Source organism: Canis lupus, chromosome 4, assembly GCF_011100685.1.
Source record: "Canis lupus familiaris isolate Mischka breed German Shepherd chromosome 4, alternate assembly UU_Cfam_GSD_1.0, whole genome shotgun sequence".
Lineage (NCBI taxonomy): Eukaryota > Metazoa > Chordata > Mammalia > Carnivora > Canidae > Canis > Canis lupus.
In genome coordinates this window covers 21275686-21288621 of record NC_049225.1, presented here as the reverse complement: position 1 = coordinate 21288621, position 12936 = coordinate 21275686, and the positions used below count along the sequence as shown (strand labels likewise).

The 12936-nt window shown below is 53.8% G+C and overlaps 1 protein-coding gene across 1 annotated transcript in view; it reads right to left on the bottom strand.

Moving 5' to 3' along the window:
- TSPAN15 (tetraspanin 15) overlaps positions 1-12296 on the bottom strand; it is a 50961-nt gene extending 38665 nt beyond the window's left edge. The window contains exon 1 of the mRNA XM_038534170.1: positions 12110-12296. Coding sequence (XP_038390098.1) covers positions 12110-12205 — 96 coding nt within the window. The 5' untranslated portion in view covers positions 12206-12296. The remainder of the gene's footprint in view (positions 1-12109) is intronic.
- Between the last annotated feature and the right edge of the window lie 640 nt (positions 12297-12936).

Here is a 12936-nt window from a genome sequence, read left to right as displayed (position 1 = left end):
TGGCCCTGCAGGGACCACCCTTCCCCTCTGCACACAAGGCCACACATCAGGCCTCTGTCCCCGGGGCAGGGCGGCAGTTCCCTTTACAGTGTGCACACCCATTCCCTAGATAGAAAGGATAATCCTGGGGGAGATCACCGAGTGCTGCTCAGTGTGGACACTGTGCCACTGGCCACGGAGTGTTAGAAGCAGAGGCAGCTGCTGTGTGGTTGGGGGTATTTCCTCTCCTCTGAAAGGAAGGCACCAGGGGCCCTCCACGGCCCTTGGAAGTCAATGTGGTGCATTTGTCCAGCTCTAGGCTAGGCCTGGGCCAGGAGGGGGAAACAGAAGACTAAGGTGTCCTCTTCCTCACCTGGAGGGTCAGCCCAGGAGGGAGATGGAAGCTAAGGTGGGCAGCAGCTGCCAGAAGCCAGGTGTGGCTTCCTGTCCCGCGGGGCAGCCTGGACTGTAGCAGAGCTTCAGGGTGACTCGGAAGAGGTGGCAAGGGGGCTGGGAGCATGAGGAGGCCGGGCAGAGAGGAGCACAGGCGAGCCTCAGGAGAGGGAGGGCGGTCACAGCAGAGGGACGATGACTGGACCTGGACTCTGAGGTCAGACACAACCCTTGGGAAGGCTGGGCCCGGAGGCCACACAGACCCACGCCATCAGGCACCAAATCAGGGGAAGATCACTTGGTTGATGGGTGAGGAGTGAGACTCATTGGCCACATGACCAGGGACAAGTCACCCACAATTTTCTGTGCCTCAGTTTCCTCCTCAGTGGGAAGAGGATAACTGTGCCTCCCACGGGGGCCAGTGGGCCAGTGCCTGCAGGGCTCTGAGTGGAGCGTCTGCAGGAGGCATCAGCATAGGTGCCGGGAGTAGGTATTACTGGGCAGGAGCCCCGTGCTGGGGGGGGGGGGGGGGGGGGGGTGATGGTCAGGGGGTGCTGGAGGGCACGGGAGGGATGCCATCATGTGCCTGCCTCACCAACACTTTGCTGCACCACTTTGGATCCTCAGCACAACCCTGTGAGCCAGGCAGATGGGGGTACTTGTTCCATTTTACAGCTGAGGAGACTGAGGCCCCTACAAGGGGAAGTGACTGGCACAAACCAGCATCTGCATCCATCCCTAAGAAGAAGCTATTTCACTGTAGAGAAGTGTCTGTTGTGTTTAATTTTTTCCAAAGGGGACTTTCTCGCCAATGGAGCCATTTGCATCTTGGCCTGCAGGGAAGTAAATATTTGCATGGAGAGGAGAAGGAAAAGAGCTTGGTCGGGGTCAGGACTCAGGGGCTCAGAGCCCTCCTCCTTCCTGCTGGGAGAGCCGGAAACATCTACTCTCCAGGCTGCTGGAAGCCCCTCCCAGGACACTGTGTATGGCCGTGTACAAGTCGCATAGGCTTTCTGTGCTGTTTCCAGCCCCTTGCCAGGGGACAGGCTGTGCTGGGCTCAGTGGAGGGCAGAGGGCAGAGGCCAGCCCCTGGAGACCCCCCATTGCAGACTGGGGCCAAGCCCCCTAGCTGGAGTGGAGTGGGTGCTGGCTTCCGGGGCTGATGCCAAATTCTGAGCCTCGGTCACTTCCTGAGGTCAAAAAGACCTTCTAGATCCAGGGGGCCTTGACTATCATTTGAGGCTTCTGGCCCTGGAGCATTTTGCAAGTACACACCAGGCCCCATCTTCGGAGCTGATGCAGTGGGTATGGGGTGGGATCCAGGCACCCCCACTTTTTAAACTTTCCCAGGTGGGGATCCCTGGGTGGCGCAGCGGTTTGGCGCCTGCCTTTGGCCCAGGGCCGGATCCGGGAGACCCTGGATCGATTCCCACGTCGGGCTCCCGGTGCATGGAGCCTGCTTCTCCCTCTGCCTGTGTCTCTGCCTCTCTCTCTCTCTCTCTCTCTCTGTGACTATCATAAATAAATAAAAATTTAAAAAAAATTTAAAAAAAAAAAATAAAAAATAAAAAATAAAAAAAAAATAAACTTTCCCAGGTGATTCTTACGTGCAGCTGGGAGTGGAAGCCAGAGCTCTGGTGGTGTCTGTGAGGGAACTCTGACTAGCCAGGCCGGATTTCCGAGCCCACTTTCTCTCCATGTGAGTCCTGACTGATAGGCTGAAACTTCCCTGGCCTTCTGGACAATCTGGACGGTATCTGTGCTCTGGGAAGTTAGCGCACCACTGGGAAGAGGCTGGCTGCTGAGGTGCCCAGACAGGAGAGAAGGTCTGGCTGGGATTAGAGAAGGGGTACGGGGTAATCAGCAGGCTCAGCCTGGGTGAGAAGGGCTGGTGGAGGCCTGTGGAGACTGCTAGCTTGGGGTGTGGGAGATGGCTCAGGAGTCTGGGCTTCTGCAGGGGACTGGGATGTACCTGGGGAGTGGGGGGTGGTCCCTGAGTTCTAGGTATTGTTTTCCTTGCAGTTATCCTTACAACATACATCCTTTCACCTGTTCTAAAGGTAACCCTTCTCTCTAGTTAACTTTGTAACTTAAAGAAGTTTCTGTACAACCAGATGAGTATTTTTTGAGCCAAGGATTCATACTTGCGAGTTGAGCTATGATGATTTTTTCCCTTAAATTATATCTTCCATTTGAGAACTACTGACGCATGGGCATCGTGTCTGGAATGTTGGTTGTGATCTCATCGACCCACAGTTCTGACTGTTGCAGGAGAGACATGGCAGGTGGTTGCCTATCCTCATTTTTTATTTTATTTTTCTACCTATCCCCATTTTTTAGATGGGAAAATAGTTCCAGATAGGTGAGCCATATTTGCCTGGAGTCAGGGTGATGAGCTAGTGACCAGTTAGTGGAGAGAGGGGGACTCGATTTCTGACTCTGACCACTGAGCTCTGCAGTGGATTGGATGCGCCCCACACCCTCCCACCAAAAAAAAAGATGTGTTCATGTTTGCCAACGTGACCTTATTTGGAAAAGGGGTCTTGGCAGATGTAATTAGGTTCTGAACCTTGAGATGAAATCATCCTGCTCACCTGGTTGTGCCTTAAATAAAAGGTCAAGTGTCCATTTAAGAAAAGACAGAGGAAGCTTTGGGACAAGACACAGACACAGAGGGCAAGGCCACATGAAAGCAGAGGCAGGGTAAGATTTCCCCCGGAGCCTCTGGAGGTAGAAGAACCTTGTGACACCTTGGTTTCGGACTTCGGACCCCCAGAATGGCGAGCAAATACATTTCTGTTGCCCTAAGCCACTGGGTTGTTACAGGGCAGCCTCAGGAAACAGCCAAGGAACAACACAAGCCATCTCTGCTCCCCCAGGTGGGCTCACCAGGGAGGGGCCCAACCAGCAGGAAAATCTCTTCCCCTTCTGGCGGGGTTGTGCTGAAGACCCAGGAGACCCAAGACCTGGATGGGGCTTCGGGGGCGGAACAGGCCTGGCAGGCGGAGCAGGGGTGCACTATAGGGTAGGGGGCCTAAGGGGTGGGGGGTGAGGCCTACCATCAGGGCCCTTCCCTGCCCCTCCCCAAAGGTTGTGCTCCAGCACTGCCTGCTTAGGGGCTTCCTTTGTGCAAGGAACGCCTGATGCTAGGAGGGTAAAACGGGAAGGGAATGTGAGCTAGCTCTCCTGAAGGACTTCCTGGTTCTAAAAGCAGTTTAATTGAAACTGCTTGCCAAGCATGGCTGTAAAACATTTGGGATTTTCTTACAGCCTTTCAGAACAGGAGTGTCACCTGTTCCTTGGCACAGTTAGGAGGTGACGTGGACTTCCAGCCGGGCCAAACCTCCAAGGGTCGTGGAGGGCCCCTGGTGCCTTCCTTTCAGAGGGGAGGAAATACCCCGGACCACACAGCAGCTGCCTCTGCTTCTAACACTCCATGGCCAGTGGCACAGTGTCCACACTGAGCAGCACTCGGTGATCTCCCCTAGGATTATCCTTTCCATCTAGGGAATGGGTGTGCACACTGTAAAGGGGACTGCTGCCCTGCCCTGGGGACAGAGGCCTGATGTGTGGCCTTGTGTGCAGAGGGGAAGGGTGGTCCCTGCAGGGCCAGAGAGAACTCAGGCCTCTGGCTGGCTTCTGCTCCACCTCTGACCCAGGATCACTGTTTGCCTGGCCTTGTGCTGGTCAGAGAGGAGGGGCGGTGGTTGGGGGTGTGGGGTGAGGAGATGAGCCAGCCCTGTCCCTGTGCCTTGAGAGGCTGTCACTCACTTGGTGCCAGCAGAGAGCACAGAACAGCTGCAGACACTGTGGGATCGGGGCGGGGCAGCCAGCGGCTCCCAGGAGGCTCTGGTGGGGACATTCAGTCAGCAGTGGACGGATATTTGGGCTCCGGGCTCCCATAGGGGTGGTAGTGACCACTAGACTCTTTCCATCCCCAAAAAGGTGGGGAAGGGGACAGACTCATGATCAGAGCAGAAACCAGTTGAGGATAGGAGTTGCTGAGGGACAACTTTATTAAATCCTAGCTAGATATTGTGGGGGATGTAAGCTGTGAACCCGAGTTCGGTCTCTACCTGTCTGGCGTTCCCTGGCATAGGTAACACCCCACCCCGGGGACTCTCAGAAGTGTTTCTCCCAGCCCCACTACTCCAGGTGCTGGGATCAGCTCTCTGCTTTGTGGGATGCTTCTAGGACAGCCTGCCTGGACTCACATGCCCATTACGTGGTGCACAGCCTCTGCCAGTATACCACTAAAACCCCAGGAATTAAGGGGTGGGAAGGACCTAACCGCCGCCCCACCCAAGGCCATATGCATTCCCAAGGGATCAGACTTCTCAGCCTAAGGCTATTGCCACAACCATGTGCTCTAGGCAGACAGAGCAACCCCAGCACAAAGGAGCCTCTAATAAGACAGACTCTGGAAGTCCTCACATCTGAAGTCCCAGCCCCCTGTGGATACTGGCCCCTATAGGGTGCTTGGTGCCTATGCATCTCTACTCTTGCAGAAGCCTCCCCAAGGCCTCTAGCATATCCGCAGACAGAAGTTTCAGAAGCTCAGAGAGGTGGTCCTTTACTCAGGGTCAACAGCAGAAGCGGCCCTGGATCTGTGTCTCCAGCTGGCACTGCCGGACAATTACACCTCCACTTTCAATCAGACCCCACACCCCTCATACAATCAGGCCCCTGTCACCCTCTCCACCTGTTACTTGGGCCATCCCAGGCTTCCCCATCTGCTTCAGCCATACTTGCCTACCTCAGGACCTTTGTACGTACTATTGCCTCTGTCTGAGATACTCTCGATAGGCCTTTTCTATGGGCTGGCTCCTTCTCATTCCTTGGACCTCAGCTCCTCATAAAGGCCTTCCTTGATTGCACCATCTAAAGTAGGAAATTTCATCTCCTCCATTTGCTCCCTAATTCACTCTTTAGCACCAATCACAAGCTACATTTATTTACTGGTGTGTCTGTCTTCCAAGGCCCGGACGAAGTCTGTCTTGTTCAGTTATTTCCCAGGAAACATCGCAGTGCCTGGCATATACAGTAGGCATCAAATAATTATTTGTTGACCGAATGAGTAAAGAACCATCTCCGCTCTGGAGAGAACACAGGTCAGGACTGGACTCCCTGGCCTTCCACAAAGATGTGATTCAAACCCATTTATATCCACAGCTTCTCTCCGGGCAAGGCTTTTTTTTTTTTTTTTTTTTTTTTTTTTTAAGATTTTATTTATTTATTCATAGAGACACAGAGAGAGAGAGGCAGAGACACACAGGCAGAGGGAGAAGCAGGCTCCATTCAGAGAGCCTGACATGGGACTCGATCCAGGGTCTCCAGGATCACACCCTGGGCTGCAGGCGGCGCTAAACCGCTGTGCCACCGGGGCTGCCCTCCGGGCAAGGTTAATCTTCTCAATCTTGTATGTTCTGGGCTAACCCAGAAGACATCTTTCCCCTGTACATGGAGCCAGCCGGTACAGAAATTTCATTATCAGTCTCTTATCTAGTTTACCCTGAGCCCCACCCCAGGCTGGCATTGTGAGTCACCTGGAGAGGGGTGGCAGCAGGCCAGGGAAGGAGGAGGACAGGTTGTTACTCCTGCATCCTGGGGACAAACAACAAGAGACTGTGAGGTCCCCATCCATTCCTACCATTTAAAACAATGCCTTTCTTCCAGAAAGAAAAGGGCTCATGCACAGAAGCCTAAACTAAGAGCAAAGAAACTTCCTTAAGGCCTTCATTTGTTCATCTGTAAGATGAATGCACTGGAAGATTCTCCAAATGCCTCCCAGATCTGCCTTCTTGATTCTCTGGAATTGTTAAGGACCCCTGGCCAGGCTGGGAGAGGGGACCCTAGTCTCATTGCTTCTAGATCTTCTCAGATAGTCGGTAGGCAGGGTGGCTGTTTCTCCAGGATGAAGTCACTTTTTGCTTGAATCTCTCTATTTTCTCTGTGAAATCCTTGCCTAGAATAAGGGGAAAATGATCCTGCCTAAGGATTCAAGCACAACAATAATTTTAAAAATTCAGGAAATAAATTATGTGCATGTACAAGGAGATGTCCAGATGGGTGTTTCTCGGTGTGTAACAGCGGTGCTCTCCCAGGGCCAGAACCAAAGGTGACTTTCACTGTCTTCAGTGTGCTCACAAGAATTGCCTGAACGGTTTTTAACTGAGCACACATATTATTTTCACAAAAACAATAAAGCTCTTTTCAAAAGTTAGAAATTCCTGCTGGAAACTTAATCTACTTTCTTTTTCATCTGGCTTCGTCTAGTGCCTAACTGGGAGGCCAGGTACATAGCTCTTTGCAGAAATGCTATCTACCACGCACACCTTGGGTCCTGAGCAGGGGGAGGGTGGCAAGGGGAAGAGCCGCTGGCGGTCACGGGGACACAATGCACTCAGGCCATGTGGGTCCTGCCCTCGGCCTGTCCTGAACTTGCTTTGGGGGTCTAAAGCAACTCGCTTCCTCTCTGGGCCTGTTTTCCTCGGTAAAATGAAAAGATAGCTCTAGAGGTGCTTCTAAGGACCCTTCTAGTTCTCAGTCTATGGCTCTTGAGTTCCTAGAAAAATGGAGAGGAGGGTGGGAAAAGATTAGCTAATCCTGAAGTAGTTGATACAGTGTTTATGCTAATGTTCCAGACACTGGTGTTTGCTCTTCCTATATATTCATCCATTTCATAGTCTCAGGGACTCCCTGGTATCACCCATTTTACAAATAAGGCAATTGAGGTGCAAGGAAGTTAGTTACTCGACTTATAAATAAATACCAGAGTTGGGATTTGAACCCATGCAGCCTGGTATAGGGCCCACACTCTTAGACATTACATTATAGGAAAATATAAAGAATCACAGGCCACGCTATGATGGGGGGGGAGGGGTCCATCCATAGAGAAGGCAAGGAAGAGTTAATACTGCCTCTGGTACTATTGCCTCCCCCACCTACCCATTCCCATTTCCTTCCCACCAACTCCTTTTTTTCCTGATTGGTCAACATCCCCCAACCCTGACACCCTTTTGTACCCAACTGGAAATTACTCCATTGTTAAAGCAACAGGCTGATGCTTTTTAGAGGGCCAGTGCTTTCTAGAGGGCCAGTGACTCTACCATCAGCCCAGGCCACCCTGCAAATTCAAGGTCTCAGCAAATCTGACCACTGTTTACACACCAGCCCCACACACACAGGTGCCCCCACCTCAGATCCTTGCTTACAAGACACAGGTTGGGGCTTGAGCACGCCAATGCAATGAGCTTTCCCCAAGCACTTACTGTGTGCCCAGCCCCAAAACCAGCATTTGGAAGAGGATATGAACGAGCTACACCCCTGACCTCCGGGAGTCCATAGTCCAGCAAGGAAAAGCAGTTAAGTAAACAGATCTCTAGGATACCCTGTGGTCAGTGCTAAAATTAGAGGTGTGTCCCTAGTGGGCTGAGGGCACATATGTCAGAATGATTCACGCTGCATGGTGGGAAGAGGAGGCTCCAAGTGGCTCTGAGTGAGCTCATTCCTCATGGACACATCCTCCAAAATCTACCGGAAGGAGCACTGAACTGGGCATGAGATGTAGGGGCTCAGGCCAGCCTTACTAAGTGGCCCTGAAACACACCCTGAGCCCCGAGGCCCCCTCTGAAAACGAGAGGCACCCCCCCCACCGCCCGGTGTAGGACAGGAGATCTTGTGAGTGGTTCAAAGTCATATTTATATTGACTCATAGACTGAGCAAAGGCTTCATTGCTCATTTCCCTTGCCATCCTTCCCGTTGCATGCTGCAGCAAATCTGTGTGGGTGCCAGTTTGTCATTCAGCCCCTCAAACACTTGCCAGGCTGCCTTTTGAACGCAGAACACAGCCTACATCACCCACAGTATCTAGCTAGGATTTAATGACGTTTTGTTTTCCCTGCACAATTTAGCATCATGCGTATTGGTTTCCCATTGGCAGTGGTGTATACATAAAGCCTCCTTTTAAAAAAATAATTTAAGGGCAGCCCGGGTGGCTCAGCGGTTTGGCGCCACCTTTGGCCCAGGGCGTGATCCTGGAGAACAGGGATCGAGTCCCACATCGGGCTCCCTGCATGGAGCCTGCTTCTCCCTCTGCCTGTGTCACTGCCTCTGTGTCTCTCATGAATAAATAAATAAATAAATAAATCTTTTTAAAAAATAATAATTTCAGATTAAAAATGAGTCAGTTTAAAGTAATACAGTAGATAATACTATAACTGGTATAAACTCTATAATTTAACAAACACCAAAATTTTATCTTTTTTTATTTTTTTTTTTTTAATTTTTATTTTTTTTTAATTTTTATTTATTTATGATAGTCACACAGAGAGAGAGAGAGGCAGAGACATAGGCAGAGGGAGAAGCAGGCTCCATGCACCGGGAGCCTGACGTGGGATTCGATCCCGGGTCTCCAGGATCGCGCCCTGGGCCAAAGGCAGGCGCCAAACCGCTGCGCCACCCAGGGATCCCCCAAACACCAAAATTTTAAACGCACATACAAAACCAGGCAAAACGCTTCTGTGCCATGAGACACCCTGACTGTGATTACCACTGGAGGGAGGGAGTGATGACCGGAAGCGGGCACAAGGGAGGCTTCTGGCTTCTGTTCTCTCTGTTCTAGTGGTTGACCTGGGGGCTGATCACTCATGTGTGTTCATTTTGTAAAAATCCATCAGGCCATATACACTTACGCCCAGTGCATTTCTGTATGTCTATTACACATTCATGTATCCTGTAAACCCACCAGTTCTCTTTCTAGAAATTTCCCTGCAGATATACACATGCATGTGCAAAATGACAGGTTCAAAACTGCTCACTGCACTGCTGCTTACAGTAACCAAAGATCGGAAACAACCCAAGTTCCCCAGGTGGGGACGGATTGAATGAGTTTGGGCATAGCCTCCAGTGAGTTCTATGTAGCCATCAGACAAAACGAGGTGGCCACTACCAGAGCTCCAAAATTCACATGGACTTACATTTCAGTGAAAAGGTAAGGGTAGGACTATGTATACTGTGCTACTTCATATGGGAAAAAAAACAGAATACATAATGCAGGTACACGTTCACCTAGGGCATGCTATGGCTGGGATGTTACCTCAGAAGTGAAGAATAAGAAACTGATCATAGATGTCCCCTCTGGACAGGGCAGGCCAGGGGAGAGGGGCAGGAGGGAGGCTGGTCACTGAGGACTTCACTTTGGTACTTTAAAATTTTGTACAGTGTCCTTGCATTTCATATTTGATAATAAGATTTAAAGCAGAAAGTCTTCCAAAAGGTGTGTGGCTAGGGTAAAACTTACAGTCCTTTCCAGACCTAAGTCTGAGACGATGGTGTTAGTACTTTGGGCTTATAAAGCAAGTAACCCTTGGCCCCACTCCTCACCCCAAGGGATGGTAGCAGAGATAATGGGCCTTCCTATAATGGGTTTCCAATTAGCAGCAAAGCCAGTCTAGAACAAATTACTTACTCACGCTGGGCCTCCACCCTGCAGGGAAATCTGGCACCTAGAGCTGCCCTGGGAGGGTTGGCAGGTGGCTGAGTCCTTGGCATGGGTAGGGAGGTTTTTAAGCAGAAATACTTCCAGGGATGGGAAGTCAAGGATTTGGGAAGACAATCTCAGTTGGCTGGAGAGGAAAGATTCCAAGTTCTGAGTCCCACTCTGCCCCAAGAGAAGCAAAGCGAGGGCCATTGAGTGGTCTTGCCCGCAGGCTATAGGGGACAGCGACAGAAGAAGGCCTTGACAATTCTGAGTTCAGCTGTAACCCACATGTCACTATCTCCCCATATCACTAATCCTCAAACCAATCCAGGGAAGTGTGGGGCAGGGTATCAGTTACCCATTTCACAGATAGGAAAATGGAGGTACAAGGAGGTTAAGATACTGGTCAGTGATACACATGGAGAGAAGGGGTAAAGCCAGAAACATAGGCCCCACCTTCTGACTCCTGGTCTTCCATTTTCTCCTTACCTACCCGCACCCCCCACCAACAACCTTAGCCTCCCCTCTTTCAACTCTGACCTCCAGAGAGAAGAGCTCCTGCAGCCAGACAAGTAAGGGGCAGGCAAAGAATCCCAGAATCAGAACCCAGGGGCCTGTGAGACCAACAAGCCCAGCAGTTTACAACCCTAACAACAAACTAGAACCACCTGAGGAGTTTAAATAAATCTCTGTGCCAGGGGCCAGGCATCTGTAGTGTTTTTTTAAAGTCTCTGGCTGATGCTAATACAACTTTGGGAGCAAATCACCCCCACCCCAATCCCACATACAACCTTCTGCCTCCCTGAGGCTTCCACCAACCTCTACTTCATCCTCTGGCCCCCAAATGTGCTGCCCATCTCTCTCCCATCTCTAGAGAGCCAAGTCATTTAACAGCTCTGAGGTCCCAAATGAGGAAGTGACTTGCCTAAGGTCTCCGAGTGAGTCAATAACAGAACGAGACTAGAATCTGGACCTCTAGACCACCAGGCAAGGGCAGATCCATAGAGCAGTCAAATGGGAAGTCAGACCTGTCACCAGGCAGATCAAGCTGTTCCTGCTAATAGAATAGAACCGCTGAGGGTCTGAAGAGAATACAGTGAGCGTATGTTTGGGGAGGGTTGGGAGCCAGGGATCATTCCCCACCCCACCCCCACTCCCACACCCCCTCCCCGAAGTCCCAGGGCAACTCTGCCCTGTGGCTACTGGGGAGCAGGGGACTCTTCTAGAGCTGCAAGGCTGGAGCTGGCCTATAGAAAGATGTCCTCATTTCTAGGTGGGGGTCCAGCCTCACCCAAAATCTTCATAAAGAAATCAGTCTCTCTCTGAGCCTACCGGGAGGGCCCAGCTTCCCAGTCTACAAAAATAATAGTCGTGGCTCACACTTCTTGAGCTCTTCACGGGTCGCGGTGCTCACCGTACTTGGCCTACCTCATTCAATCTCCACGCCCGTCCTTACAGTTGAATATAATTACTGTCTCTATTTGCAGACGAAGAAATGACGGCCTAGAGACTTTAAGTAACTTCCCCAAGATCACTGAGCCAGAAAGTGGTAGCGGCAGGATTCGAAGCCCGGGTCTCGGCCCCCCACTGCCACCCTGCAGCCCAGCACTACACAAGAGGAGGTAAAGCCCAGCGGCTGCGGGAATTTACCCGACCTGCAGGTGCTGCCGGAGGCCACCCCAGGGGTGATGCAGTGGAATCCTCCAGACTCCGCGGACATGGCAAGCCCATCCTCCTTCTACCGAAGAGGAAACCGAGGCACGGTAGGGAAGCCTCTCGCTCCGGGACGTCCGCAAGTAGCCAGTGGGGACAGGACCAAGAGTCCAGGTTTCCCCGCCCAATCCAGCCCACAAAGCCCGACCACGTCTTCTCCACCCGCTGATGGGGAGGCAAACTCTGCAACCCCCGCGGGCGGGTGGGCGCGGGCAACGCGTAACCGCCGCGAGCGCTCCAGCCCGAGCGCAGCAGACGCGGAGACCCAGCGCTCCGAGCAGGTGCGCGCAGGTGAGCCACGGAGCGCTCCTTCGGCTTAATCCACGGCTCTGCCGCTCCGGACCCGTCGGCTCTGAGATTCGGGCTGAGCCGGAGCGCCGGGGTCTCCTGCTTCCCGGGGAGAGGGGGACGAGGAACCGGGCGTGCAGTCCCCGCGCCCTCCCTGGAGCAGCCAACCCCGGACCCAGGCCCGGGTCGGCGTGCGGGCGGTCCAGGGAGTGCCGGCACCCCGCCAGGTCAGGGTCCCCCCCGGGGTCACTCACCCAGAACACCGTGGAGTAGACGATCAGCGAGAACTTGAGCCAGAGGTAGGAGAGGCGCGCGCAGTAGCGCACCTGCTCCGAGTCCCCGCGCGGCATCCTGGGCTCTCTCCGCGGGGCCGCGGGGCCCGGGCTACGTCCCTCGCCGCGAGCAGCCCCACCTGCGGCCGCCAGCCGGGCCGCGCGCCCCCGCCGCCCGCGCCCGCTCCGGGACTGACATGGGCTGGCCGCAATCACAGCCCCGGCCGGGACCAGCCGGCTCGGCGGCCAATGGGCGCGAGGCCGCGGCCCAGCCCCTCGAGGGGGCGGGCAGGGGGCGGGCAGGGGGCGGGGCGCGGCCCGGGACCCGCCGGAGGCCCAGGGAGGGGAGGGGAGGGGGCGAGGGTTATGCAAACGAGACCCGGCGCCGCTGCGAGGGCGCGGAGGGGCGTGGGAGAGAGCGCGGAGGGCGCGCGGCGGGAGAGCCGGCGGGCCTCACCCGGGGGCCTCACCTGGGGGGGCCTAACCTGGGGAGGCCTAACCTGGGGGGGCCTCACCCGGGGGCCTCACCTGGGGGGGCCTAACCTGGGGGGGCCTAACCCGGGGGCCTAACCTGGGGGGGCCTAACCCGGGGGCCTAACCTGGGGGGGGCCTAACCCGGGGGCCTAACCTGGGGGGGACTAACCCGGGGGCCTAACCTGGGGGGGGCCTAACCCGGGGGCCTAACCTGGGGGGGCCTAACCCGGAGGCCTAACCTGGGGGGGGCCTAACCCGGGGGCCGTGCAAGTGCGTGCTTCCCGCTGTTGCCAAGAGGAAAGACCGTAGGAAGAGGGCAGGAATTAACCGCTCAG